The 23,834-nt window shown below is 54.6% G+C and overlaps 6 protein-coding genes across 10 annotated transcripts; 1 reads left to right on the plus strand and 5 right to left on the minus strand.

Annotated features, from left to right (window-relative positions):
* Window positions 1–566: 566 nt before the first annotated feature.
* On the plus strand, window positions 567–9,722 carry LOC131214036 (BLOC-1-related complex subunit 5). Of its 5 annotated transcripts, none has more exons than XM_058208372.1 (7): window positions 567–684; window positions 1,631–1,797; window positions 1,956–2,125; window positions 5,023–5,506; window positions 5,584–5,822; window positions 8,992–9,180; window positions 9,251–9,722. In XM_058208372.1, the coding sequence occupies exons 4-7, from the start codon at window positions 5,125–5,127 to the stop codon at window positions 9,464–9,466; spliced, it is 1,026 nt and encodes a 341-aa protein (XP_058064355.1). In that variant the 5' UTR covers window positions 567–684; window positions 1,631–1,797; window positions 1,956–2,125; window positions 5,023–5,124; the 3' UTR covers window positions 9,467–9,722. The 5 variants fall into 5 exon arrangements, with proteins under 5 accessions (XP_058064355.1, XP_058064354.1, XP_058064351.1 ...); XM_058208369.1 differs by lacking the exon at window positions 1,956–2,125 and adding an exon at window positions 906–1,217 and having other exon boundaries at window positions 573–684; XM_058208371.1 differs by lacking the exon at window positions 1,956–2,125 and having other exon boundaries at window positions 5,005–5,506.
* LOC131213380 (uncharacterized) lies at window positions 946–3,631 on the minus strand. The gene is made up of 6 exons (XM_058207411.1): window positions 3,151–3,631; window positions 2,814–3,080; window positions 2,626–2,726; window positions 1,921–2,043; window positions 1,304–1,421; window positions 946–1,214 (listed from the first exon to the last, which is right to left on the minus strand). Exons 1-6 carry the CDS (start codon window positions 3,629–3,631, stop codon window positions 946–948), a joined length of 1,359 nt encoding a protein of 452 aa, XP_058063394.1.
* On the minus strand, window positions 4,124–6,906 carry LOC131214037 (uncharacterized). The gene has a single exon (XM_058208374.1). It carries the CDS (start codon window positions 6,904–6,906, stop codon window positions 5,959–5,961), a length of 948 nt encoding a protein of 315 aa, XP_058064357.1. The 3' UTR covers window positions 4,124–5,958.
* Window positions 9,723–9,763: 41 nt separating the features above from the next.
* On the minus strand, window positions 9,764–11,632 carry LOC131213381 (putative fatty acyl-CoA reductase CG5065). The gene is made up of 4 exons (XM_058207412.1): window positions 11,048–11,632; window positions 10,658–10,973; window positions 10,446–10,575; window positions 9,764–10,361 (listed from the first exon to the last, which is right to left on the minus strand). Exons 1-4 carry the CDS (start codon window positions 11,630–11,632, stop codon window positions 9,764–9,766), a joined length of 1,629 nt encoding a protein of 542 aa, XP_058063395.1.
* Window positions 11,633–15,240: 3,608 nt separating this feature from the next.
* LOC131213383 (sodium-independent sulfate anion transporter-like) lies at window positions 15,241–17,265 on the minus strand. The gene is made up of 3 exons (XM_058207413.1): window positions 16,956–17,265; window positions 16,188–16,892; window positions 15,241–16,122 (listed from the first exon to the last, which is right to left on the minus strand). The coding sequence occupies exons 1-3, from the start codon at window positions 17,263–17,265 to the stop codon at window positions 15,326–15,328; spliced, it is 1,812 nt and encodes a 603-aa protein (XP_058063396.1). The 3' UTR covers window positions 15,241–15,325.
* Window positions 17,266–18,871: 1,606 nt separating this feature from the next.
* LOC131213610 (uncharacterized) lies at window positions 18,872–21,940 on the minus strand. The gene is made up of 5 exons (XM_058207683.1): window positions 21,797–21,940; window positions 20,191–20,426; window positions 19,761–20,099; window positions 19,382–19,696; window positions 18,872–19,302 (listed from the first exon to the last, which is right to left on the minus strand). The coding sequence occupies exons 2-5, from the start codon at window positions 20,374–20,376 to the stop codon at window positions 19,186–19,188; spliced, it is 957 nt and encodes a 318-aa protein (XP_058063666.1). The 5' UTR covers window positions 20,377–20,426; window positions 21,797–21,940; the 3' UTR covers window positions 18,872–19,185.
* Window positions 21,941–23,834: the final 1,894 nt, after the last annotated feature.

The raw sequence follows: 23,834 nt of genomic DNA on the forward strand, positions 1-23,834 counted from the left end.
GAAAAGTCACAAATGCATAATTCGCAGATGCAATCACCACCAATGCCCGGTCAATGTTTTCAATCTTCAGCTGTCAAATTACTCGCTTGCATGGAAACGTCAATTCGATTCGAGATTAGTAGAGCATCAGAACCAAGCAGATGCCCATGCAGCAAAACGCTTTCTACGATTACGATTATTTACATGTATCTGCGGCCAGACGAAGCGCACCGTAACGTTTTTGGCATTTCAGATTAATACTAAAATGCTGCGTTTCTGTCAAAACGTTTATATGTCGGCCGACCGCAAATCCGACCGCAAAACCCGTTAGCAAACGTTTTGTTTTCAAATAGAGGATAATATAAGTTCTTATTTGCTGGTATAGCAACAAAATCGAGAAAAAAGGAAAAACATATTCAGAAATCAATTTATTACTCTTCTATTTTTGTTTTCTCGGATCAAAAACACGAATGTAAACACGTTTGACAATTCGTTTGTATATTTTTCACACGAAGCGTAAACGAAATGACGTTTTTGCGGTCCGATTAGCGCTTTGTCTGGCCCGCAGTATCGTTTGGTTATCGCCCACGGAACAACTGGCGCGGCTGGACGAGGTATTCACGATGATAGAATCTAAACCTGAATGTCAAACAGTGACCCGTTAAAGTGACAACAACAGAAGTTGTTCGACGCTCAGTTTCACTGGTAAGATTCTTTTCAATTTAATTGTTTCATTTTCTATCAAAGGCATAGATTGTCGCGAAATCAATCGTGGAATCATTGCTTCAATGTAAATTTAGCAATCTATTAACCCCAATCAGACCTTGAACGCTAAGGATTAAATCGTTGATATCAGTTTGTGTAACATGGATTGTTGTTATTTGTGATACTGAATTAGTTATTGCGGAAATGTTTTTTCTTTCTAGTGCTTTCTTCTGAATGAATAAAACGCAAGAGGCGACAGGTTTAGCCGTCAGCCAGTTTATTGATGCAAATATTTTGATTAAATAACAGCTTGAAACCTCTTCCAACAATCGTGTCGTCCGTTTGCACCGCTATCACAACCGGACCGGCAATTGTGTAGGAAACGGGTGCATTCACTGTGAAATCCGCCACGATGCTGCCGTCGTTTAAGCGCTCGCCGCACAAACGTAAATAGTTGATTGCAATGAAATCGTTTGGGCAGCTCAATATTTCCACACCTGCCTGATTTGCGGGAACCAAGCTGCTTCCGTCTGGTACGTAATTTGAAAAATAAAAAGCCATGCTCGTAAAGCGTTAAGCGTAAGCGATTTTCCGATAGCGTAAATCCTTCTCCCCTTACCTGGAGCGATGTTTACTATTTGAAAACTATTTTCCTGTCCCAGCACGTTTTCGTTTCTGAACACCACGGAACAAAATTGGTTCTGTCTTTCGATGCATATTGCATAATTGAGGTTGTTCTAGGTAAAATAGAATAAATACCAAGAACATAGAAAACGTTCATTTGCTGTCGGAAGGTTGGAAGACGTTTCGGCAAAAGGAATTACTTTTACTGGTGAATTTTCAACCAATTAAAAAATGACCTTATCTTAGTAGCTGTAGGCATGCATTACAAAAATAGATTAAAATAAATCAGTTGAAGGTAAAATAAAACATATTTCTATTGCAGTACGGATAGACGGACTCATCGCATGACCGCAAACGAGTGCTTGTTGAATAACGTTAGTTACCAAAAGGTTGGTTAGTGCAATAAGCGATGCAATACTTAGTGGTTTTCTAGAGACTAAAGGTGCAACTGAGCCGATGTCCACTCCCGTGGCCCGAGGACCCGAGCTGGTAAGTCAAAGTATTTTCACCCAATTTATTTGTTGATATATATATTTATATTACGACAATTTAACAGGCCGTGTGTGATTGTTTTATGCATTACTTACTGAACGCATAACGTTTCATACTTACCAAATAACTAGGTTTCACGTTTTTTACAATTGTAGAATAATCGTCGTAGTTGAACGATTTTACAACCCCCTGTAGCCCATCGTGGAATTGCAGGCAGTCTGCGGGAGACTTCGGATGAGCAAACTGCAAAATATACCGAGCAGAGACAGTATGAAGAAGACGAATGGATAGTACGAGTTAAGAGTTGCCACGGCCATGCATTAATGTTGGTGATTACTGAAGCATTGGTTTATATCGCTAAGCAGTCTTGGAATTCATTGATAGTGTAGTAACGCATGCAAAAAAAATCAGTCGGCGGGACTAGTGTGGAATGCTAAGGCCACAATCTTTTTGGTCTTTTGCAGGCTTTTTTTGTGAATGTACGTTGTAATCTATATAACAACGGATGCGCTATAATAACGCCACGATTTAACCGATTGGGGAGCAGAGATTTTAACACATTTGTATGGTAATCAATCAGTACGTGCTGAAGTTCAAGACTCAAGCGTACTTTTATCAAAGATTGTAAGGATAGTTGTTACTGACAGCTAAGTAGCTGTGGTCGTGATGGCAGAGGTTTCGTTATGGTTCTCAATTGTTTTCTTAACAGACACCCAGAGGCTTTGACGTCCTGCTCTGTGCATCCGTCTTCCTTACACTGTCTTTAATAGAGAGATAGAGACATCGATGATCAAGTGGCTGAGTGAGCGGCGTTTTGAAACCTACCTGCGTGATCTTTACCAAAAGAGTGCCATAGGCCTGTTTGGCATTAGAAATTGCCATTAGAGACAGTTGCTGCGAGTAGGCGGCATCTATATCTAGGTACACTGAAAACGCGTGAAAACACGTTTAGGCAATGGTTGCACTTTTTGCTTATTCTAGTGCTCAGCATGATACTAAGAAAGGAAACGTACTGTGTTGACCGGTGTTGATGCCGCACAACACGGGATACACCCGATTACTGTTTTGCACGGAAATAAGGAACCGGTCCTCACGGCAGTTACCCTGCTGAGGGGGTAACAGTTCGAACAGGACAAATTCCAACAGCACTTGCCGGACGTGGCGGTGTAGCTTCACCGTACCACTGCAACGTGCAACCGTGTTGATGTTAGCCGGCGACGAGAGGGAAGCGTAGAAGTAGCTTATGTTTTGTTCCGTTTGACCATCGCATCCAAATTTAACTGAAAGAGGCAACATAAAACAACGTTCTGTGACGAGAGATGTGGAGCAAAGTGGCAATAGCATCCCTACAAACGCAACACACTCCGAACCCTCCGGCACATACATCCATCGTGAGGCCGTTCCGTTGGCGGCACTCCTGCTCTCGGTAGCAGATGCCAGTCAGGCCGGTGACTGGCACCCTGCGCGGTGTGCAGGGTGTATTGGCAAAGGAAATTATGTTGAACAGGCTGAGCAATGGTGGTTCGGTATGATCGTAATACGCTAGTGTGTTAGCACCGGCGCTGAATGGCTTAGGTTTCACCGGTTTCAGATTCGCTATTTCGGTGTGATTGTCGCTGTGAACCACTGCAGGTTGTCTCGGTACCGTGACTCTGTTTGTTTCTCTTTGCGGACTGTACCTTAGCCCGTAGTTTAGCTTATAATTGATGTATGACCGATGTTTTATGTTGTTCGCTAAAAGAGCTTCCTCTGTGTGGATGGTGCGCTGGTGCACTGTGTATCCGTCACTAGCGGCCGTCTTTAGCACCCAGCGTTGGGTAATCCGCGGCATGGTTCCATTTCCGGTACCATCACCGTGCAAACGACACAAGCACCCATACTCGTGGAAAACGCTCCACACAATCCACACAATAGGCATCATTTTCGGACTAATGTTTCGTGTTTTATTGCCACAACTATTGATTTTTTCCCCGCCGTTCGCTTTTTCCTGCTCACTCCACACCGACACACTGCGCTTTCAACACTGACAATCCGCGTTTCCTAGCGCCGGTGGCCACCGACTAGTGCCCGCCTTAGCGTATAAACACCTGCAGCATTGCCGTAGCATGATTGAAATCTACCCTTTCGCGAATGTTTTCTGTGATGAGATGTATGTTTTCTCCGCATCGCCAGCATTAAGCTAAGAAACAGATCGTAACGAACACCAATCCACGGCGGTATTCCGAGGGTGATCGGCAGTGCGTGAGGAATGATGATTAAAGATAATTATCCAAAAACCGATAGCTAGTCACCTTTCGCATTGAAAAGCATGCATATGAAAGTACACGATGGGGTTTAGTTTAACGTACTTTCATTTCATTGAAACAGGAAGCAAAAAGAGTTGCCACTAGCATCGGCAATATGCTACTGTCTTCTGGTCGGCAGTGAGTTCAACCGTTTGTTGGGCTTTCGGTGTGGTCTTGTTGCCATAGTGGAAAAGTATGAGTATTAAACTTGATTTATTGATAACAAACCTTTTTGCCTTTTGCCGGTGCTGTAATTCAAACACCTCGGTTCGCTTATTGCTGATTGACGATCTCTCTCTCTCTCTCCCCCTCCCATTCTCTCTCTCAGATCCTTTCTTTCTATTCACATAACAAACTATAACCCAATGTAAAACATTATTAAGTATTAGACAGTAACTGAGCTCTAACGTATAAATAGTTTTTAGTGTAGTCCTATTGTTAATAATGATGGGGTTAGTCATTGACTCAATAGAGTGTGAGAGAAGCTACACTGGGTCAAACACACTAATGGACGCTGATCGCATATGCAATTGTTAAAAGAGTGACATTGATAGTATTCAGTTTGTAATCTAGTCCTTGTGCAATACCTTGTTCTAATCTAGTGCTCACCACCTGTTTTTCCCCCTCTTATGGGGTCCTCGGCCCTTAGGCCCCTCACTTTACAGTTTTCATTGTCGTTTCCCACGAATTTCCATTCGGTTTTAGATTGTTGTGGTGTTGTCACACAAATTGCACCCTTTTTTTATGGTGGATGGTGGGACCGCATGTTTTGTGACAACTGTCTGAAGCCTGTTGATACTGGAGTGTGAAACAAAACTGTATGTTTGCCTCCACGCGGTCAGATCTTGCAAACCCCACACCAAGTGCAGCCACGGCCCGAATTAAACCGAACAGTAACGTTATCGGCTAATGTGGATAGTTTGATCTCTCGTTTCAGTGGTTCTGTTAGCGAACCAGTGCGATCCTCGCGTCACCGGACCGGCACCAGTACGTCTGGTGCTGCCTCTGGAAGGAAAATTGTACGTGCAAGGAGTTTGTGATGGGGTCTGAACATTCGGCATTACGGCATCAACAGCAGCAGCAACCGCCGGCATCGTCGCAAGGCGGTACACTGGATGGTGGTGCCCTGCGCACCGGAAGTCTCCACCGGCACCCACCGAACCCGGGCCAGTTGTCTACGGCATGCCGGTCTGGGTCGATGGCTAGCGCGGCAGCGGGCGGTGGGAAGCTGCAGCGTGGCAACACGATTGCCGAAAGCGGAGTCGCCTTCGGTGTGCCACACGAAACTGACAGCTACGGCCTGCCGTCCGCGGTGCCCTCTTCCGCGTACATCTGTGATTCACGCCCCGTTTCACCGCCGATGAGCGTGTGTTCCGACTCGGATCTGCCCTACATATCGTACACGGACAAACCGATCGGCGGTACGTAGCATGCGGGCATGCTCCTCTTCCTCCCCACAGCGGTGGTCCTACGTCTGTCAACACCGATTCTCTTGCAGATTCGCCCAAGCTACGCAACAAGCAGCAGGGAAAGCAGGTAAAGACGCCGCGGCCAAACAGTGCCATCGTGATGAACCGGTCCGGCGCGGCCCAATCGTCCCAACCGGAGCACACCGACGTGGGGGAGCGCGGTAGGGTCCGGCCCGCCACCAGCGGGACCCACAGCATCGTCGTCGTGAAGTCGGCCACCGTGCGCGATGTCAGCATCGAAAAGGACGACGATATCGTACGGCTGCAGGTGCGTGAATATTAGCGAGGCCGAGGTCACGGGGGTGGAGGGGGGCATGTTTTTCGACGGGGGAACTACGAATGGGTGCGTGCGCGTGTATGTGTGTGCGTGTGCGGATGAGAGGGCCGTGCCTGTGTTAGCCTTGCTACAGATCTGGCAAACCAACGCCCACGCGGGACGTGGCCGAGTCGCGGACGGTGAGCGGCTTTCGAGTGGCACCGCCATCTTCGGCGGCGGCGGCGGCGGCGGCGGCGGCGACGGTGGCGGCGACGGCGCCGGTATCCCCGCCATGGAAGCTGATGCTTGATCGCAAGTGTCGCTGCGAGTGGCGCTTGTGCTCGGGTAGCTGCCCGGCCCGCCCCGAACCGCTCGGGGACGATCGGCCGCTGTAGGTGGTGGAGCTCCGTTCGCTCGAGCGACAGCTGCCGCCGTTTTCCTCGGTGTCGTCGCCCACGCTGGGCGATGAGCCGCCACCGCCAATCGCCAGCCAGCCGTTGACGGCCCCGTGAAGGTCGGGCGGTTGGCGGGTGGGCCCGCCCGTGTCGACGTAGTCGTAGAACTCGATCGCCGACTGCATCGTGCTGAGCCGCTTCGCCCGCGCCGCCTCGCCCGTGTCCTCCTCCGACTGCTGGCGCAGAAACTGTTCGATGCGCCGCTTCTCGTTCGCCCGCACTCGCTCCAGCTCGCCGAACGCCGAATCGACCCCATCGTAGAACTGGATGTTGGAACGACGCACCGAATGCAGCACCCGGTCACTGGTTGGTGGCGCTCCGGCCGCGTACGCCGTCTGGCCGTTTGGCTGGGACGGGCCGCGGCCAGGCCCGGTGGCCGGGCCTTGGTGGCGCACACGGTTGATCGAAGGTTGATGCTGACGGCCGCTGACGGCGGCGGGGGGATCGTGGGATTGTGCCGGCGGGGCCACACCACCGTGTAGGCGTGGAATGGTGGCGTGGCGCACCGGGGCTGCGTCGTCCGGGCACGGAGCGTACTCATCTGGCCAGTAAAAGTGGGTCTTCTGCCGGTCGGGCCGCTCGGCCGACGCTTTGTTGATCATACCCTCAGTAAGGCCGCTGAAAAATTTCTGCTGCGCCATCTTGTCGCCTGCACACTAATCGAACCGATCGAAACAACGGATCGCACCGCACGAAAGGGGCCCCTGTAGATGAATTCCCTGCTCAACCGCACGTAGGGATCACTTTCACCGACACGCACCTACGAAGGGTTCATTGTTTTGCACCTTAGGGTGGCTTGTACGCTTCGATATGCACCGAATAGCAGCAGTAGCGCACAGTCCAGTGGTCTGCTTTTCCTGTACTATATTATACACCTACACAGCACGATGTGGTACGGTGCACGCGGGCCCGCGTGCTACAGACAGATAAATCACTCGATTGTGCAAGGCATCTCCGAACCCACCGTGTAGCACTGACGATGACTGCGGTTCCGCCGGCGGGTGCAGCAGCAGCTGCTGCAGGTTGGAAGCGCACTGACTCTTGCACACCGGTCCGTAGCGTTCGAGTATGCGCACCTGAGTGACCAGCTGGCGCCGTAGCTGGCGCTGCGCATGCTCTCGGCTCTCGGACCTACTTCGGGCCTCGGACCGTAGTCGGCGAACCGAGCAAGGAAGTCACCGTGGAGGGGGCAGCACTGGTTTTTGTGAAGCATACGGCCAGCGGTCTCGGATGGCTGCCACCTACTCCTACTCACGCTGGCGACTGACTGTGGTACTGGTACCTCGAAGAACTCGGAACCCTAGCGTCGGTCGGCTCCATTCTTTCTAATCGGGGACCGTCTAATCGGAGTAGTTGGCTGTGACTTCGTCAGCGCTGATTCCGCCGAAAATTTAAACACTCACCACAGGTGTTAATTTGTCAAAGTTTCTGTCTTGCTGGCTCTAAAGGGTTTTTGTCTCTTTCAGGGCATTCCGACGACTTTCCCGTTCGCTGGGATGACGAATGTGCAGCCACCATCCGGCACCATGTTTTTGATTTGGTGGAGGGTCAGGGGCCGGCGGTGCGAGCAGGCAGGCATCAAACCTCCCACACGCGCGCATGATGGTGACGGGTTTATTACATTGGCTGGCCCCCACTGCGTGGTGCTTTCGTTCCGGTAACACATTCTTTGTGGCGCAGGAGCGCAGAAGGCTTGAGCAATCCCTGCCAAGACATTAAACCCCCACCCCCCTCGCGTTTGGTACCCAATTTGGTGGCACTCCGCACTTATGTGGGATCGAAGTCTCACCGATCCGACCCAAAACGGGTCATCGATGGCGGGTGGCCGTTTTAAGCGCTTTACCGGTCTCGATCGTGTACACTCTGGATCCGCGAACTGGCGTGGTTCGCGTACTTCGGCGCTTCGCGACCTTGTTTGGCTGTCGCGACTGGTGCTGCATGCGATTGGCCAGCCCAGACTTCAAGGCCAGCTGGTGTTTATGGTGTAAATACATACGCGCCTGAACACCCACAGGTAACGCAAGCTGCGCCTCCACTTGTCAGCACCCACGCGCATCCCAGCGGCGCCCTCCCCGGAACAGAATGGCAGAGATGATGATCGGTACCAACCCCGAGTCCCACACGAAACAACGGCCCGTGAGCCATTTCGCTTCCTCTTCGCTCGGTGCGTTGCGTAATAATGCTGCCCTCATTAGTCGATATCTGCACCTCTGTGTTGTCCCGTGCGAGACGAGCGAACGGTGCAACTCCGAACCAACCCGAAAACGCGGTGTGTTTGGCCTTAAAACAAACATTCATCAAAGTCGCTGGAACGACACTTAACCGCCAGATTTAGGCAACGATCACATGGCCAAATTCGTCTCCGTCGCACATTACGTCATCTGGGCATTTGGGTGTTATCATTATTATTATTGTTTATTATTATTAGAACGGATAGAGCGCGCACTAGTTGGCATCACCAATTAGTAAACTTTTATGCTCGTGCTGATGTCTTTCGTCGATGACGTTGATGAGCTACTACGGACGAGCAACTCTGGGCTCTGGGGTGTTGATGAAGGGAATGTTTCAATCTGGTGCCTGTAGGCTTTGCTATCCAAACCAAAACCATCAATTGGCACCAGAGAACCAAGGCTACCCCTCTCAAACCCCATCGCTTCTACGTGACGTACTAACCGATCTTCACATCTAATTTTCTAACCTCTCGCCCTATTACCTATATCATGCAGAGTGTACCGATGTTTCTACCGGTCATGCGTGGCACCCTGACGCTGCCGGCCAACCGTGATCCGGAGGTGCTGGAGCGCCTGCAGCCGGCCCATCTCATCAACATGTGCAGCCGGCTGCAATCGCACTTCAACACGTGTGCCCTGCAGGTGTCGTCCAAGCAGCAGCAGATCACCAACAAGATCAAAGAGGTATGCCACACCAGCTCTCTAGCCAGTAGCATGTTGTGTCTGACCTGTTTTCCCATTTGCACATACACAGGTCGATCAGGAGGTCTCGAGCGCGCTGGCACAGCTGGTACAAAAGCAGAAGCTGTACACGTCGTACGCGGAAACGTTCTCGAAGGTGCGCCAGGTGTCGCAGCAGTTGACCCGGTGTAACGACATCCTGAACCAGAACATCGAGAACATGGAGTATCTGAACAACCTGCTCGCCGTCGACGAGCGCCTGGAGCCGTTCATGTGGAAGACTGAGTGAAGCGAAGGACACCACCCCTGTCAGCAGGATCGACGGTGTCATCACCGTCGCCGGACCATAGCTAGCGAAACAGAGGACGGGATTATCCTGTGCATGCGTGGGTAGGGTAGGGTTCGTCCTTTAATGTTAATGCTCGTGGCGTGCTCTCATCAGCGCAGTTACAACAGTGTACAGCTCTCGTGCCTGTGGGAGGATCGGCCGCATCACGTCTTACTCTAGAACCCCCTACGTGATAATAAAGACGCGCCCCTGCTACTTCGCCTGCGCACTACACCCAACTACACCCGACCCCAAACTCTAGACGCGCTGCCATCGAAAAAGTACCCAGCTGAGCAGGTAGTACGCCAGCAGCAGGGTCGCGAGCTGTAGGATGCGCTTGACCCACAGCAACCGGTGGAGCTTGGCACGGGCCTGCCCCAAGCTGTCGAGCTCGTCCTTCAGCACGTACCGGCGGATGCCGAGCATGTACGCGTCGATGTACGCCGCCCAGTCGAGCCCGGTGACGTCGGTGCGGAACTCGGCACCGTCCGCGTCCTGGCCGACCCGGGCACCCAGCCGACGCAGGTTGTCGTTGCGGAAGGTCCACTCGTGCATCGCAAAGTACTCGCCAGTGTCGGCCGCCCGCTGGAAGCGGCGCGCGATCTTGGCCATGATCGGCCGGGTGCCCTGAGCCCGCATCACCACGTCGAACAGGTAGGCCGGCAGGAAGTGCAGCAACAGTTCGACCAGCTTGTGCACCAGCCGGTTGGTCCGGAAGCGGAAGCCCGGGTACAGCATCACGTACTTGGTCGGGTTGCGGACGGCCGACTGCTGCGTGAGCCGCCCGTACTCGTGCCACTTGATGCCGTTGATCTGGCCGGACGTACAGTTGTACACGCGCAGCGGTGCCGACGGACTGCCGGGTGCGGGGCGAAAACCGAGAACGGAAACGAAAGGTTAGAGGCAATCCTTCCCGACTCCGCAACGCACTTACCTCGGCTGGGTGCAGGTCTCCCAGGCCGCCGCGATCAGCGTGTTGCAGACGATGTCGACCGGGATGACGTCCATGGTGCAGCGCTCGTCACACATGATGCTGCTGATCGTGCCCCGTCCGATCTCCATCATGATGCCTGTGGGTAGTGTGTAGAGCATCTGCTTATATCTGGATCCCCACAACCCACAACCGCTGGCTGGCTAGGGCCTGGTGCTTACCGGTGATGCCGTACACGTTGTCGATCCAGCCGGGGTACGGTTCAGCGACGGCCCCGGTCACGATCGAGGGCCGCACGATGCAGATGGGCAGACGGTCGGCGTAGCCCGCCACCAGCTGCTCCGTGATCGACTTGGTCAGTGTGTACGTGTTCGGGTGGGTACCCTGCAGCTTGCCGGCGATCGCGTTCAACACCTCGCCCGGCAGCATCTGGACGCACTGGACGAACTGGTCCGGGTCCATCGGCGCCGGGTAGACCACCTCGTCGACCTCGCTCCTGCACGGGTTACTGTAGGCGGTCGAGACGTGGACTACACTCTGCCGGACGGACGCAGGGAAAGGCATGGAGTAAGTCGATGGAGTTGCTGGCTTCCACCCTGTTACAACGGTACCTGCAGGTGGCGCATGGCCGCGCACAGCTCCAGCACGCGCTTGGTGCCGACGGTGTTGAGGGTGGCCGCCTCGGCTAGGGCCTCGTTGAAGCGGACGGTGGCGGCCACGTGGAACACGACGCTCACCTGCTCCAGCAGCGCCTGGTGGTCGCGCTCGGACAGCCCGAGCTGCGGCACCGAGATGTCGCCCCCGACGCACACCACCTTCCCGAGCAGCTGGGGCATCTTGGCGCGCAGCCGATCGAACACCGGGTGCCGCACGAACTCCCGGTACCGCTGCTCGCTCGACAGCCCGCGCTTCGGGCGCAACAGGATGTAGATGGTGCGCAGTCCGCCGCACGCCCGCAACAGCTTCTCGATCAGCACCTTGCCCAGGAAGCCCGTCCCGCCCGTCACGAACACGCAGCGGCCATCGTAGAACGACCGGAGCGAGCTTGCCGTCGGCCCGAGGTCGTCGGGCGAGTGCCCAGCTTCCGGCACCTCGTTGTTGTTCAGGTCGGTCACGACCGGTGCCGCCTTGTGCCAGGGCTCCTTACCATCCTGGACCGGGATGGGCGCCTCGGATGGTCGCGTCGCACAGATCATCGCCACTTTTCCAGTCCAGAGTTCTAGCGAAGGTTCTCTGTTCGGGCTATCTATCGGGGTAGTGTCTCCAGGCTTCCAACACCGACTGACCCGAGGTGCCTGATGATGATGCCTCCGACTGTGTTTGATGGCCCTCGCTCACTATCGGATCCGGCCACGCTCGGTTGACACGCTAATGACCTGACCTGAGCGAGTGAGAGTGAGAGTGGGAAGAAGCAGGAATCAGAGGCAATGGCGCAGTTAACGAAGCCTGTGGTGTACCGGCGGGGGCTCCTTCACCACACCAAGTGAAGCCCCTCCGATGGGGCCTCGCCATATCTACGCTACGCGGTACCAGGTGGTCCGGTCCGGTCTTCCCATCCCGCGGTCCAGTCCGGTCCTGTCCCATCCCATCATCAGCTGGGAGCAGGTTTTTTGTACCGAGCCGTGCCGTGCCATGGTATCTCGTGTCTGTGCGACTGCATTAGAAGTGCTTTCCTGGCCAGCCTGGCCTTTCCAGCCAGCTAGCTAGATGCAACGAGATCCTACCCTGGTTACGATGCAATTGCACACACATAAGCACAACGTTACGTAAGGCAGTTGGAGACCCCCGGTCGGTCGGGCACATTCCCGGGCGTTGGAGGCTGCGTAATGATGGGGCTCTGGAGGCACTCGGAGATGCCACCCCGTAGTGTGGCCCCATCGTCAAATCTGCACACACATCGCATCTGATGAAAGATGATCGTGTGCCAATGTTGCGTAACGGTTTTGGAAGCGGCTGCCACAGAACACAATGTGAGCTTGGGACTTCTTGGGACGGCTCGGACACGAGGACTTCAGGGAGGGACTCGCGGACCCTTTCCGCTAATCAGTTCCCTTCAGCTCTGCCGTAACAGAGCCCGTCTTCTTGTTGGAACTTTGGGAAAACTTCCGAAACTTGTTCGTTTGGAGAACTTGCGAAACCGGACCGGACCCCCACACACACCGCACCAAAGGGGGAAGTGTTGGCTGGGTGTAGGGCTAGGTAACTTACGTGAGCGGCCTCTGCTGGGATTCGTCCCGGATCGCCTGGGTCGGGTCGGTTGATCGATGGTGTGCGAAGCGGAGGCCCCGGTTACCGTTTGAGATCCCCTCCCCCCACCTCCCTCCCCGCCTGGTGCGCCGTATCACCACACCGTGTCGGGCCACCAAGCGCAACTAGCGTCCCCAACCAACACCTCCACCAGGGGGGGTTCAGATGCGCAGATGCGCAGAGGTTGATTGTCACACGCGTTCCGCGTCCCGTTCCGTCCGGGTCCGGGCTCGTCACGCCAGAACTCGCCAGAAGTGGTGCGGCCTCGGCGCGATTCCTGGATTTGCTGCTGCTGCAAAACCTTGCTTGCTGGAGGCTCGTTTGATCCGTTTACGGCGCGTGCCGAAAGACAACTGACTGGCCCGACGGTGGCCAAGACCGAGTCGGCGATTCCCAACACGCGTTCTTCACCGGGGCAGCCGCCAGAGGTGCACTTCGGAGGACACGGCAAGGCACGGCACGGCATGGTGCAGTGAAACCGAAAGCCTTTTCCGCAGACCAGTTTTTCCGCCGCTGCCGCCGCTGCCGCCGCCGCCGCCGCCAGCCTAGTTGTGCTCGCCTAGCCATTGCGGACCATATGCGCAATAGATACAGAGCTCTATAGCGTGCCAGTGTGTACCGGGGCCCGATCCGAGCCGGGCCGGGCCTGTCCACCGGAGGAGCCACAGGCAACCCCCCCTTCCCCCCTGCCCCCCCGCCCACCGGGACGGGAAGAAATGCAGCGTTCGAGGCGCACTCCTCCGGCCGCGCCGACGAAAGGAAAAGTGCGGCTGGCGCTTACGCGATTGCGGGCGGTTGCGTCACAGTCTTTGGTGCGATCCGCGGGCTTGGTAGTACGCGATCCCCGCCGGTCCTTCGGCGGTGGCGAAGAAGAAGGATAGCAGCACGCACGAACACACACACGCACCGTGCGTGCGGGTACGGCTCACACATGCAAAAAATCGGGTTTCGGGGCATGACGGCTATGCGCTGCATCATAATGCATAATGCAAGCGATGCATCGGCCACCCAATCCGACCACGGCACTCACACAGCCAACCTGCGCAGGCGATCGATCGACTATCAACATGCGCATGTCCAGCGAGAGAGAGAGAGAGAGAACGAGAGAGAGCCTCTAACAACAAGACCCACTTGTGGTGAGGAGCCACGCTAGAGCCACTCGTTCCCTTTTCACCACCCACCACCCATCACCGCCCTTCACATTTCTCCCCATTTCTCTCCCGCCCCTCCCCTAGCGTGGAGGAATGCAACAACTGCAACAGCAACTTAGCACCGCTTTCCACGCTTAGATGCATTTGCGAATCGTGTGTGTCCCATCGGATTGCATTTCGTAGCGAGGCGGCGGCATGAGTGCGCCGCAAGAGAAATTGCTCATGGAACGCCTTCGCCTCCCTTTCGGCGGTCGCTTTTCTTTATGCTGCTCTGAAACGCGAAAGGGGGTTATCGCAACGCTGGCGATGGCGTTGAGGGGCAGCCGGGCCACTGGGGTGGGCAAGTGGGCTACACCAGGTCACTTGCAGGGGTTTCACAGGGCTACCGGAGCCGCCGCCACGGGGTGTGTGTCAATGTTTCGTATTGATGTGAAAATGGCCCCAAACCATATCTTCAGCGGTCGACGTTCGTCCTTTGGATGCCTAAAATATCGGATAAAAAAATTAATAAAATTGAAAATCGGATGTTGGTAGCCCGAGGAAATTTAAAAGTCGCAACGCGCGGGCTGGGATTCAGGAGTGTGGGTTTGCGGGGTTTGCTTGATTCCGTTCCGGAAAGTTCGATGGAGGCGACCACCCTCGCTGGCGGTTGGCCTGCTGTCAGCGATGACATTTGGTTCAAGTGCTGGAGCAGGACCCCCGTGTCGGTCCTGGGTTTAACGGTTTGGGCCTAAGTTGGGTGGCAAACCAGCTCTATGTTGATCGCTAATCCACACGAAGTTTAAACAAGATAAGGAGGGATGCCCTTCATTGTCAATACCCAGACTCCCCGGCGCATCTTTGATGGTTCCACTGTGGACGGTAGTGTGTAAATGTTTGGTGTTCTAAATACTTACAGACAGTTTATTTTGTACGACGACGATCCCCAAGCGTGGCGAACAATTTAAGTCACGTAACTAAGCGTTGGACTAACTAACTAACTGACTAAACGAAATAGTTGCGGCTTCCCTGTCCGTTTCTTTGATAAAGTTGGTTTGGTTTTTTATTGGCAATAAAGTTTGTATTTCCTGGTCTAGTCTTGGGCGGTTTTCGCTCCATTTGTGAAAACTATCCCAGATTAAGGGAACATTGGCTTTGGTACTCGATACGATCACTGCTTGCCTTGGCTGTGGGTTATAGTGGGTGATTTTTGGGTCTCCTTATATCAAAGTACGCGTTTTACAACGCTTCCAGACTGGCTTAGTGTTTGATCCTTACTGCGATCTTCATCGACGAATCAGTTGGAAAATCCGCTGCATTAGCCTCTCGCGAATGGCTCGGGAACGAAAGGTGGCGGAATTGAAGTGTGTAGTTATTGTTGCCGTTGCTCACGGCTCCAATGCAGTTTCGCAAGACAGTTTCCCCAATAATGAAACGAGCACTAACTTTGACTCGCCAGACTCGATCGGCCGGATCGAATTACCTACAGATAAACCATGCTTGGCTGGCTTCTCACTGAGCGAACGTGAGCCCGTGCTCCGTCTCGTGAAGGGCGAGCCGATGGCGCCAGCGGTCGGGAACGTCGCGGAGCAGCAGCGTCCCGCCGAGCCGGGCTATCTCGTCGGCCAGGTCCTTCAGCGCCTGCACCGCACTATAGTCCAGCGCCACCAACCGCCCGCAGTCCAGGACAATCGACACCGGGGCCGGGTAGCCCCGCTCGTCGTCGCCGGAAGACTCCGCCGCTGCCTCCGCCGCCGCTACTTCGGCCAGCACCAGGGTCCGGAGGCGGTCGACGCTCGTGTAGAGCAGCCCGTGCTCGGGGCGGACCCGGCGGAAGCTGAACCGCTGGCGGGGCTCGTGCACCGTTTCGCAGTGGCAGCGCGGCCAGATCGATACCCGCAGTGGTTCCAGCAGGCTGACCGCCATGCCACACAGCAGCCCGACCTCGACGCTCACCAACAGACACACGCCGAAGCACACGGTCCACGCGAGCAGGTCGGTGGGGGATCCGGTGCGCCGCAGCCGGGCCACGATCGGCAGGTCGAGCATCGGTGCCACGGCCGCGATCAGCACGGCAGCCAGCGTGGCGCGGGGAATGTAGTAGAAGTACGGCGTCAGCACTCCGAGGGCCAGCAGGGTGGCCAGGGCACAGTAGAGACCGGCCAGGGGTGTCCGGACTCCGCTCGCGTGGCTGATGGCCGACCGGGTAAAGGCCCCGGTTGTGGGCATCGAGCGGAAGCACGAACCGATGATGTTGCACAGTCCGAGTGCGATCAGCTCCTGCGTGGCATCCACCGCTTGGCCGGAGGCTACCGATGGAAAGGGATAAAGGATAAGCGGGTTGATAAGCTCGGGAGGCGGCACGGGAACTTACCGAACGCTTTGGCAATCGCCACGTTAGCCAAGATGGCGACGAGCGGTACGAGCAGCAAGCCGTCGCCCAGCTCGACCGCCATCTCGATGAAGCCCACGGTCCGGTTACCGACGGTGCTGGTGATGAGCGTGGGAAGCTCGAACGTTGGGATGCCCGGCTCGACGGCCCCCGAGAGTCGCCAGGGTGGGGACCCGGTCCAGTAGAAGGAAACGATGGCGCACGCGAGGACGACGAGCGCGTTCCGGGCAAGGGACACGTACCAAAGCGTACGGCGCCATCTGGTGGCAGTGCGGCACACCTTCGGCAGTTGCTGGAGTGCTACGAGCCCGACGATGCACACCGCACCGAGGGCGGTGTCCGGGCCGGACGCCTCCGGTAGCTGTCTGGTCACATCGAGCACCGTGCCGAAGAAGCCGCTGCCACTTCCGCGGGCCAATCCGAGCAAGTTGCGCAGCTGCGACCCGATAATGATGAGTGCGGTGGCCGAACTGAAGGCGGACGTGACGGGGACAGAGATCAGGCAGACGAGGAACCCGAGGCGCCCGATCCCCATCGCCAGCTCGACGAGCCCGGCGGCGAACGCTAGCACCACCACGTACTCGGCCGGCCGTCCCGCCGTGTACTGGTACGTGAGCAGCGCCATCAGACTGGTCGGCCCGATGGACACCTCCTTGACCGTGCCGAGGAACACGTACACCAGCGATCCTGGAGGGCGGATGCACCAGGTCACACACCAGGCTCTGTGGGGTTGGAGGGGCTATCACTTACCCATGAAGGCCGCGTACAGGCCGTACTGCGACGGTAGGCCCGCGATGGTGGCGTACGCCATGCTCTGCGGGATGATTGTCAGGCCGAGCGTCAGGCCGGCGATCAGATCTGCGGCACCGTCGGTCCGATCGTAGTGTCGCATCCAGCGCAGTATCGGCAGCCGGCGCTGGATTGGCCCACAGCCCTTCAACCCTTTCCACAAGCCCCGAAAGGAGCGCCCCGCCGGTGCCGGTGTTCCGGTGGCATCATCCGGTGACCGGCCAACGGAACTGCCCTTCAAAGTTTGCAGCTCTTCCGGTTCGTCTGCCATAGTCGCAGGATAGTGAGCTTCTAATCACACATACACACACCCACACACAGTTAGAACATCCGACGGAAGCCACGACCAGTTTGTTCGCCAGCTCCACAATTCAATTGAACCGTCAATTGAAGTACGTTCAATATGAAGCGTGGGGCGCGCGTACCGTGCGCGATTGTCACCAGAGTGGTTCATCCGATGCTCCACAGGGTGCTCCTCTCGCCTGTGGGGGAGAGCGAGGGGAAGACGGGGGGGACTGGGCTCCCTTAACAGCCACTGTACTCAACTCCACAACACACAGCATCGCCGGCCCGCCGGTGTTTGTTCAGCGAGAAGGCATCTATCGCTGCTGATGAACCAGAGAGCTATCCGAACATCTCTAGCCCCCGGAATCCGCCGGGAGGCGGTGTTATCAATGGGGTCGCCACCGTCTCATTTGGTTATCTTTGTGCCAGATTGGATGTTTGCAGTCCGCCGTGAAGCGTCTGGTCTGGTGTGTCTGGTGAGCCCTACAAGAAACGGTTCAATCATCAGCCATATCTCAGACATAGAATAACGCGAAATAGATGTTTGTCTGCGCGCGCTGCACACTTTCACCTGAGCGGTATTCGTATTCTGCACACATCTTCTTTTCGCGTTTACCCAACTGCTGTATCCGATGGCCGGTTATTGAGAGTCGGCGGCGTGCGACATTTTTTGTCGCACTACAGATTTGCCAGCGAGCTTGTTTTGAGTCGTTTCGCCGGTACTTCGCCATATTTCGGTATAATACCGAGCGAACAGGTTGTTCCGCTATCGAATACACTTGAATCATTTCTACCAGCTCCCTAGCAGGTTCCCGTCCTAGTTAATCGAATGTTAGCCGATTTTGAGCACCGAGCGCACCGAGTTGTTTACTCGCTTTGACAGTGTTTACATACGTGTTGACATCGACGCCATCATAGGTTAGCCGATTTCCCCAATACAACTGTACTGGCTGCTACGGCGGAGGACAAATATCACTACCGGCACAATGGCACAACGCAAAAGCACAAATGAAGAACTTCGGCAACCCATAAAGGACAATTATATGGAAAGGACACAATCTTCCTCACAACCTCCATCTCTGAACAAACAATTTTCACATGGCAACGAGGGTGCAGACAGCTGCGGAAGACAACATAGGACGGAGCCAGCAAAAAGGTAACTATGTCCAGAGGGGCGTAAGACTCTTCCAGAGACTTTACGCCAAAAGAGATAAAAACCCTGCACAAAGAGTCACTTACTAACACTTACACTTAGTACACTTACAGTCACCTACTAACAAACCATAGCTACCCGACTCCTTCAGAGTCGGACTCTTCCTCTAACATCTAGCCTTCTACCGGAGGAAGTCTTTCCGAAAGGCCAGGGTCAACGTTCCCTGGTACCCTGCGGGACAAATCTGGTAGTAGGCCACAGTAGTCATAGAAAGAGGCAAATTTCGGCTATTACAGCCAAAAGTCTCTGTAAACAAAAGCAAACAAAAAAGCCGATTTTCCGCCATCGGGCATCGATCACACGTTCCACATGCAAAACTAACGCAGAAACTCGAATATCATCAGGCCATTTGGGTTGTACGTATATTTTATTGCGTCCCTTTCGACTGTGGTTGCCGGCTGCTTCTTTCGTCAGTTAATAAAGCATCGACTGTGTGTCTGTATGTGTGTGTGTGTGTCTGGACTTGAGGGCATGTGATATGTATTGTTTCTATCCCTATCCCTAGGCAAATGCTCCATCAACGACCAACGACTCCATTGACGACCATCAACATAGTAATCCTGATACACCTGATCTAATAATGCGGGGGACTGCGCGGGAGTCTCTAATGGTTGATCTAATGGCGGGGACCGCCGTCCCCCCGCCTTTCCAGCTCCTCCGCTCCCACGCTTCCACGAAATTGTTAGCAGTGTGCTAGCGTACTTTTTTGCTGATCTGCTCGATCAGTGTGTCGACCCGTTCGCTTTTGCCCTTGAAGTTCTTCGGGTGCGGTCCGATCATCTGCACAAACTGGGGCACATCCGGTGAGACCTGGTACCGGTACCGGAGAGGTACCGGTAAGTATGGGAAAACGTTAGGTGGTGGTGGTGGTGATTCTGGTGTCCAGTACCTGAACGAACTTGGCCAGTGCCTTCATCGTGCGGAAGAGGTGCTCCTCGTTGGGTGCGTTGTTGAAGAACTGGAGCAGCGCCATCGATATTTCGACCGCCACGTCGTCGAACACGACCGTCTTCACCTCCTTGCAGGCAATGTTGTGCACGAGCGCCGTACCGATGTCCTGCAACCGGGGGCAGGCGGCGAGCAGACAGTGGACGGCCACCTTCGTCGTCGCCCGGATGTTGGACGTCGTCTGGCCGTTGTAGCTCCACTCGGAGATGTACAGCAGCCACTCGGACGCGTTGTTGTTCTCGAACAGGTTGCACATCTGCGCGGGGTCACGCGTTTCAGTCACGAGTGCGGAACGCGTGCGGTGTGGGTACGATACTTACGAACAGTGCGATCGACTGCTGCTCCTCCGGTGGGTGCCGGTCGATGTCCTGGGCGAAGTTCATCAGCACGTGGTCCTTGCGGTCCTGGTGCAGCAGCAGTATGATGTCCTCCTTGAGGGCGGCGTTGGCGAGCGCCCGCAGCAGGTGGACGCGCACGTCCGTCGAGAAGCACTGCTGGTCGCGGAAGATGCGCCCGACGAACACCAGAAAGCAGTCGCCGAACGTCCAGGCGCCCTCGCCCAGCAGCAGGTACTGGTGCAGCTGGTCCACCGCTTCCTGTTCCTCCTCCGACAGCTTACCGTCGACGAAGTCCACCAGTCGTTCCAGCTCCAGCTTCGACTACGAGACGACGACAGTCACCGAGATACAGAGTAGGTTGGGCGAGGAAACCCGGGGATTCGAGTCCCCGCGGAGGGAGAGGAGCACTTACATCAACCTCGGAGAAGATGATGGGCGGCTCACGGTTACGTTTCCGTTCCTCCTCGGCCAACCGCTCCGCTTCCTCCTCCTCCAGCACCTTCTGTGAGGGCAGCAGCTGCTGGGAGCCGTTGGTAACCGCCGTGCCACCCGGTTCACCGTTGGTGCTCCCATTCGCGTCCGCCTCCGTGTCCGACATGCTCCGGACTCTCGGTCACTGAGGGTCTGAGAGTCTAGTCGCTTCGCGTGCTACTCTTGCAAATGAACCAAGCATACGGGACGCATAATCCCATCTCGTGTCAGTTCCCGTCGTTCGTCTGTTAGAGGTGTTAGGAGAAGTAGGCGACCAGCGTCCAACGCCATCACCAGGATGAGGTGAATCAGGCGCGCGGAAAGTTCTACCGGCCACCCCCGGTGCGTGGGACTCAAAGGACAGTGATTCATGGCAGACCAAGCAGCCAACCAGCCAGTGTTGTGGTTGTGGCGTGTGCGTGGTAAGCTAGCCAGCCTCGCTTCCTGGTTTTCTTCTCACTCTCTCTTTCTCTTTCTCGCTCTCTCTCTTTAGCTCCCTCTCTGTTTGTGTGCTTTGCGACGACGAACGTAGCGCGCACCATTTATTAACCTTTACGGCTGAGCGAATTGTGTAGAACACCAGCCGGCAGCCGGCAACCGGCAGCTACTCTCCGGTGAGCCAGGTGCTATAAATAGTCAGTGTGTCAATGTGTGGCTGTGTGGCAGCGCTAGCGTATGTGTGTCTGTTCGCTTGCTTGCTTTGTGACCAGAAAATTCTTGCTCTACTTTGCCCCCCGCAGCTACCAGCCCCGCCAACCGACCCGCTAAACCGCTCTGCCACAGTGTTCCACTCCACGAGAGAGGGGGAGGCACTACCAGCACCACTTCCTGTGCATCACCACCGCCGGTGGCCGCATCCTGAAACCTAGCGCCCAGAAGAAAGAATCTCCCGAAAGGGCATCGCCACCATGTCGTCGCGGTTTCTCAAACTTTTTGGTCAACCACGGAGTTCATCGCTACGTCCATCAGCAGCTCGCGTGGATCCGTCTAAACAACGATGTAGTTGGCTGGTTGGATTGTTGAAGTGACTCCCAAGAAACTACATCACCAAGTCCAGGTTTCCCCCCTTCCTCGCTGCGTGTAGCTGCGACTATGGATAATGCCGGACTCTACACTACCTATTTTTAGGGGACCCCGAACCTCTAGTCAATCGGTCGTTGGCTCCTACCGCTCCGGCCAGTACGTGTGAGGGCACATTCAACCACAAGCACACTATACGCGTGTTTTGCCGATTGTCACAGTACCGCACGCACGCACGGAACACCTTCAACTACGGTGGCGGTTGATTACGCGGTGGTTGATTGTCAAGATCAGGGGGTGCTGAAGGATCAGCAGCTACACCACACCACAGGTACCACGCTTTTTCTACCGGCAACCAATCTTCTGACTGCCGGTTCCTAGGAAGTCACTGGAACTCCGACGGAATTTGATAGGGGAGGCAGGGTGGCAGATGAAGTGGCCGGCAGCAACATAACACCGACCACCGACCGAAGGAACCCGGGGTAGTAATGTCACCCACACGGCGAACCGGTAAAACCGCTACAAACCTACAACACTCCGTGGGCAGCTCTATCCGGCCGACTCACTGTGCACTAGCCACGAGGTGCACCAGGGCAACAGGAGCTTGTTGGGGACAATTTGGGGCGACCAAGTGTTAGGCGACACAGCAACTCCTTATGACCAGCGCTCCTTGCTCCGCTACTACTACTGCGCTCTGGACGCGCGGTTGCCCGAGACCAGACCAGATAAAGCACGAGGATGAAAGAGAGATAGAGACAGTGAGAAAGAAAGAGAGAAAGAGGGAGAGAGAGAGGGAGAGATGGACAGGGAAAAAGTGTGAGCGACAAGAAAAAGGGTATATACGGCGGTCGGGGCAGGCAGGGATACGGGAAAGGGATTCTCTGGCAACCCCTCGGGAAATTCTGCGTCGTCGCAAAGGTGTAGAGCGCCATATCGCCAGCCGCGCTGTAGGCGGTGCGCCGGCGCGCCGGCGCATCAGGATCGACTAAACCCAGCCTGTAGTCGTTTTGGGCTGCATTGCATTCAGTACCGCGTGCCTACGCATCGCATCATCCTACAGCAACCCAAATTATTTCTTTTTCACGATCTTCACGATTTCTACGATTGGCTCTTCTGCCGTTTTCCGGCAACCACAACCGCCGAGCGTTCCTGGCCTACGATCCACACGATCAACGAACCGTAAGAACACCGTGTTCCTTCTGCGTTCTTATTGACAAAATACCTTTAGAATGGCGTCATTGCTTGGGACCTCTTACTGGCTCCCCTGGAAACGCCATAGCCATAGAGGTAGCCCTCTGAAAGGGGACTCTTGGAGTTTTGGGAAGAAGACACGATTTATGTAAAGCGAACCTGGGCAGCAAAGTTGATCACAGCATAACGGGCCAACAAATTCAATCCCCAACGATCGTAACACGCAATTATGGTTGTCGAGAACAATTCCTTACGAATAAAAACTTTTCGCTCAAAATAAGGTCACTTTTGGCGCGATTATGCACTGGGCCCACGCATATCGTCGATTTTTGGCACGATAGCAAGTTCGGGTGTTGAACGCACCATGGACAATGTTCGTTTGATTTCGCTGCCCCAAAGTCACGAGTGTCACCGTCACTAACTACGATGATGGACATAAACGCTTAATACTAAAGATTATTTTATGAGAACGGTCACGATAAAACAAAACAATCGAATCTTTGTTGCTCTGTATTTTCTCCTCTAATTGACGTCTAAAACATGTTACTTGCATTGCTTCCTAATTAGTCCGTCATAAAATATCCGATAAAATTATCATAGAAAAAGCCATTGTTTCATTATCTCAAGAGGAATAACGATCCCAGCGCAAAACGTCTGCTAGTCAACGAACAAACGTGCTGGACTGAAAACAGCCATGTATAGTTATAGCTGCAACTATATTAAGATATTATCATATGATCAGATAACTACAACTATCCGTCTGAGCTGCATCGATTAATCGGTTTCTATGCGAAAGACGGCAAACGAACCCTCGCAGTTTGAGTGCGTGCAGGTTTTCGTGAATTTCACCTGGAAGAAGGGGACGCGCAGTTTCGCCCAAGATGTGTCCCCACACACCTATCCACTGCCGAAGGTTTAAATGCTTTATTTGGCAGCGCCAAAAATAGTCACAAACCACGAATATACGGCCAGTGACACTACACTTGGGCGCAGGATCACACTTCGGGTACAGGGCAGGAAGACGGACGACACGGAACGAGCCGGTGTCTGCTGCAACGACGGAAAAAAGTCATACCAACATGCTCACACATTCCAGACGTATCGTCCAGATTCAGGTGTGCAACGGTCAATGAATTGTTATATTATTATTTATTATATTAAAACGCGCAGAGTAGTATTAAGCACCAACTTTAAGTTTTGCACTCAAGTAGATGCGGTTGCCGGGGTTCGAACTGAGGTCTTTCGCTTGGAAACCGATTAATCTGTGCATTGAGACGGGTCATCTACGGATGAGCCTCACGAGCCTGAATTGCCATAGTCACAATGCCAACTACCAATAAATTGTGCTTTTCAGATGCAGATGTGTTGAAAAAC

Source organism: Anopheles bellator, chromosome X (assembly GCF_943735745.2).
Source record: "Anopheles bellator chromosome X, idAnoBellAS_SP24_06.2, whole genome shotgun sequence".
Taxonomy (NCBI): Eukaryota; Metazoa; Arthropoda; class Insecta; order Diptera; family Culicidae; genus Anopheles; species Anopheles bellator.

What these genes read in the sequence shown, in the direction of transcription:
- LOC131213380 (XM_058207411.1), bottom strand. Translation starts at nt 3,631, where the DNA reads ATGCCGCGGATTACCCAACGCTGGGTGCTAAAGACGGCCGCTAGTGAC. An exon ending in TTTTGGTAAAGATCACGCAG is followed by an intron (nt 2,044 to 2,625) that starts GTAGGTTTCAAA and finishes TATATTTTGCAG; the next exon opens with TTTGCTCATCCGAAGTCTCC. An exon ending in ACGTGAAACCTAGTTATTTG is followed by an intron (nt 1,422 to 1,920) that starts GTAAGTATGAAA and finishes TATTTTACCTAG; the next exon opens with AACAACCTCAATTATGCAAT.
- LOC131214036 (XM_058208372.1), top strand. Translation starts at nt 5,125, where the DNA reads ATGGGGTCTGAACATTCGGCATTACGGCATCAACAGCAGCAGCAACCG. An exon ending in CACGGACAAACCGATCGGCG is followed by an intron (nt 5,507 to 5,583) that starts GTACGTAGCATG and finishes ATTCTCTTGCAG; the next exon opens with ATTCGCCCAAGCTACGCAAC. An exon ending in TCACCAACAAGATCAAAGAG is followed by an intron (nt 9,181 to 9,250) that starts GTATGCCACACC and finishes GCACATACACAG; the next exon opens with GTCGATCAGGAGGTCTCGAG.
- LOC131214037 (XM_058208374.1), bottom strand. Translation starts at nt 6,906, where the DNA reads ATGGCGCAGCAGAAATTTTTCAGCGGCCTTACTGAGGGTATGATCAAC.
- LOC131213381 (XM_058207412.1), bottom strand. Translation starts at nt 11,632, where the DNA reads ATGATCTGTGCGACGCGACCATCCGAGGCGCCCATCCCGGTCCAGGAT. An exon ending in CGGCCATGCGCCACCTGCAG is followed by an intron (nt 10,974 to 11,047) that starts GTACCGTTGTAA and finishes TCCGTCCGGCAG; the next exon opens with AGTGTAGTCCACGTCTCGAC. An exon ending in CAACGTGTACGGCATCACCG is followed by an intron (nt 10,576 to 10,657) that starts GTAAGCACCAGG and finishes CACTACCCACAG; the next exon opens with GCATCATGATGGAGATCGGA.
- LOC131213383 (XM_058207413.1), bottom strand. Translation starts at nt 17,265, where the DNA reads ATGGCAGACGAACCGGAAGAGCTGCAAACTTTGAAGGGCAGTTCCGTT. An exon ending in CCTGTACGCGGCCTTCATGG is followed by an intron (nt 16,893 to 16,955) that starts GTAAGTGATAGC and finishes TCCGCCCTCCAG; the next exon opens with GATCGCTGGTGTACGTGTTC. An exon ending in GGCGATTGCCAAAGCGTTCG is followed by an intron (nt 16,123 to 16,187) that starts GTAAGTTCCCGT and finishes TTCCATCGGTAG; the next exon opens with CCTCCGGCCAAGCGGTGGAT.
- LOC131213610 (XM_058207683.1), bottom strand. Translation starts at nt 20,376, where the DNA reads ATGTCGGACACGGAGGCGGACGCGAATGGGAGCACCAACGGTGAACCG. An exon ending in AGCAGTCGATCGCACTGTTC is followed by an intron (nt 19,697 to 19,760) that starts GTAAGTATCGTA and finishes GACCCCGCGCAG; the next exon opens with ATGTGCAACCTGTTCGAGAA. An exon ending in CACTGGCCAAGTTCGTTCAG is followed by an intron (nt 19,303 to 19,381) that starts GTACTGGACACC and finishes TACCGGTACCAG; the next exon opens with GTCTCACCGGATGTGCCCCA.